Source organism: Austrofundulus limnaeus, unplaced genomic scaffold (genome assembly GCF_001266775.1).
Source record: "Austrofundulus limnaeus strain Quisiro unplaced genomic scaffold, Austrofundulus_limnaeus-1.0 Scaffold4, whole genome shotgun sequence".
In the NCBI taxonomy this organism is placed as follows: domain Eukaryota; kingdom Metazoa; phylum Chordata; class Actinopteri; order Cyprinodontiformes; family Rivulidae; genus Austrofundulus; species Austrofundulus limnaeus.
In genome coordinates this window covers 3,772,952-3,774,848 of record NW_013952406.1, presented here as the reverse complement: position 1 = coordinate 3,774,848, position 1,897 = coordinate 3,772,952, and the positions used below count along the sequence as shown (strand labels likewise).

Below are 1,897 nucleotides of genomic sequence, written 5' to 3'. Positions count from 1 at the left end.
GCTCATTGGTGGGCCAGATGGATAGCCCTTTTTCAGAGATAAACAAATAAATGAATAAATAAAAAACAGAACAAAGATATCTGAAACTCCTATGTTGAATAGTTTTTGAGGTATAAGCATTTTTGTATGTCCAGAAACCCCATTTCAGATGGAGCCCCCTCCCCAAGTATGGGGTCTTTCATAAAACCGTTGGCTGGCTCAGTGTAGGTCGGACACATCTACATTCCTAACAAATTTCACGTTGATTGTAGCGACTGGTGCGAATTTCAGTGATAAAGTTGACCAAAAATTACACACACAGAAAAAGGTTTTAAATAGATAAACAGAATGAAACCACTTCGTATGTGGGGGGTCATAATTGTTGTAGTAACAGAACACTGTCAGATTGGATTTATATATCACCTTTATTCAGTTGAATCCAGCCAACACCTTAAAGAGTAAAATACACGAGATGTATGGAAGATGGATAGAAACTATCCTACCTGTCAACAGAAACAGCAGCCAGGGTGAAGCTGCTGGCGTACATGGTGAGGTTGATGAAGAAGTGGACCGCTTTGCACATGAACGAGCCGAACACCCAGCCCTCCAGGGAGTAGATGGTGGCTTGGAACGGGACGCAGAAGATGATGAAGAAGAAGTCGGCCACGCTCAGGTTGAGGATGAACAGATTGGTCGTGTTGTAGCCGACCTGCCCGCTCCGCAGCAGCACGGCCAGCACCAGGCTGTTGCCGATGGTGCCGAGCAGGAAGATGAGGGAGAAGACCACCGACACGATCACGCTGGTGGGGTTCAGCTGGTAGCTGTCAGACACGTTGGCCTGCCCTCCTGCTCTGCTGAAATCCTCAATATCAGACATGTTGAGAGTCTGGAACAAGGGAAGGCAAGAAACATTCATGTCAAGCAGGGGAGGAGCCAGAGGGGTGGCTGGGGTAGCAAGTACCAACCGCAGGTGCTACCCCCAAATAACTGACAAGTGGGTGGGGATGTTGGATCTTGTATTTGCAAATTTTGTTAAAAAGTGTTCTCTGATACTTCTTTACTGTATACATTTTCAACTGTGTATGTTTAAAAATGCAGATTTTTAGCACATTGGAAAATTAGCATTAGCATCAGTGGATAGCTTAATTTGGGATTAGCATTAGCATCAGTGGTTACCTTAATTTGGGATTAGCATTGGCAACTGGCATGTGATCATTCTTAGCTATTCCATAACTAATTTAATCTCAATAAGTCTTAAAATGGCTTTGCAGTTTAGCTGTGGTGGCCATCTTGAATTTTTTGATTAGCATTTGAAATTTAGTACTTCTAATCTTCTGCTGTGTATGTCTAAAAATGTCTGAATAATAAGCTGCGACTAGCATTCAGCATGTTTTTTAGATAATTTTTTGTTATCATCACACGATTGTTTTTACTCAATATTTCTTAAAACAGATGAAATTAAGTAATATGGAATTAGCTGCGGTGGCCATGTTGAGTTTCAAATCCAGAGTGCTTTTCTTTTAGTATGCACCTCACTAAAAAAACACCCTGGCCATCCCTGGAGATGGCCACTCCTTGCAAAGAAAGTATAGCTCCACCCCTGATGTCAAGAATATCTGATCAATATCAATATAATCTAATCTACTACCACATCAAACTTTGGTTGTTGTGGACATCTTTGTGTTAGCTAAATACTGTGGTGACCATTTTGAGTTGGCCAGCCTTAGAAAGTTTTAGTAAAACAACCCTGTGGTTCATGAGATGTTTTGCTAACACAGAACAGACCATAGAGCACAAAAAGACAAAAGTGCAACAACACTGTTGTTGCTTCGCCTACAGAAAAAAAAGATGGATTGTGATGTGTTACCAGATGAGTACCCCAAGAGTATTTCCGGCTTTTTATATATATATATATATA

The 1,897-nt window shown here is 41.3% G+C and overlaps 1 protein-coding gene across 1 annotated transcript in view; it reads right to left on the bottom strand.

Annotated features, from left to right (window-relative positions):
- galr2b (galanin receptor 2b) overlaps positions 1 to 1,897 on the bottom strand; it is a 12,808-nt gene that overhangs the window by 3,756 nt on the left and 7,155 nt on the right. Inside the window, exon 2 of the mRNA XM_014023735.1 lies at positions 483 to 865. Coding sequence (XP_013879189.1) covers positions 483 to 865 — 383 coding nt within the window. The remainder of the gene's footprint in view (positions 1 to 482; positions 866 to 1,897) is intronic.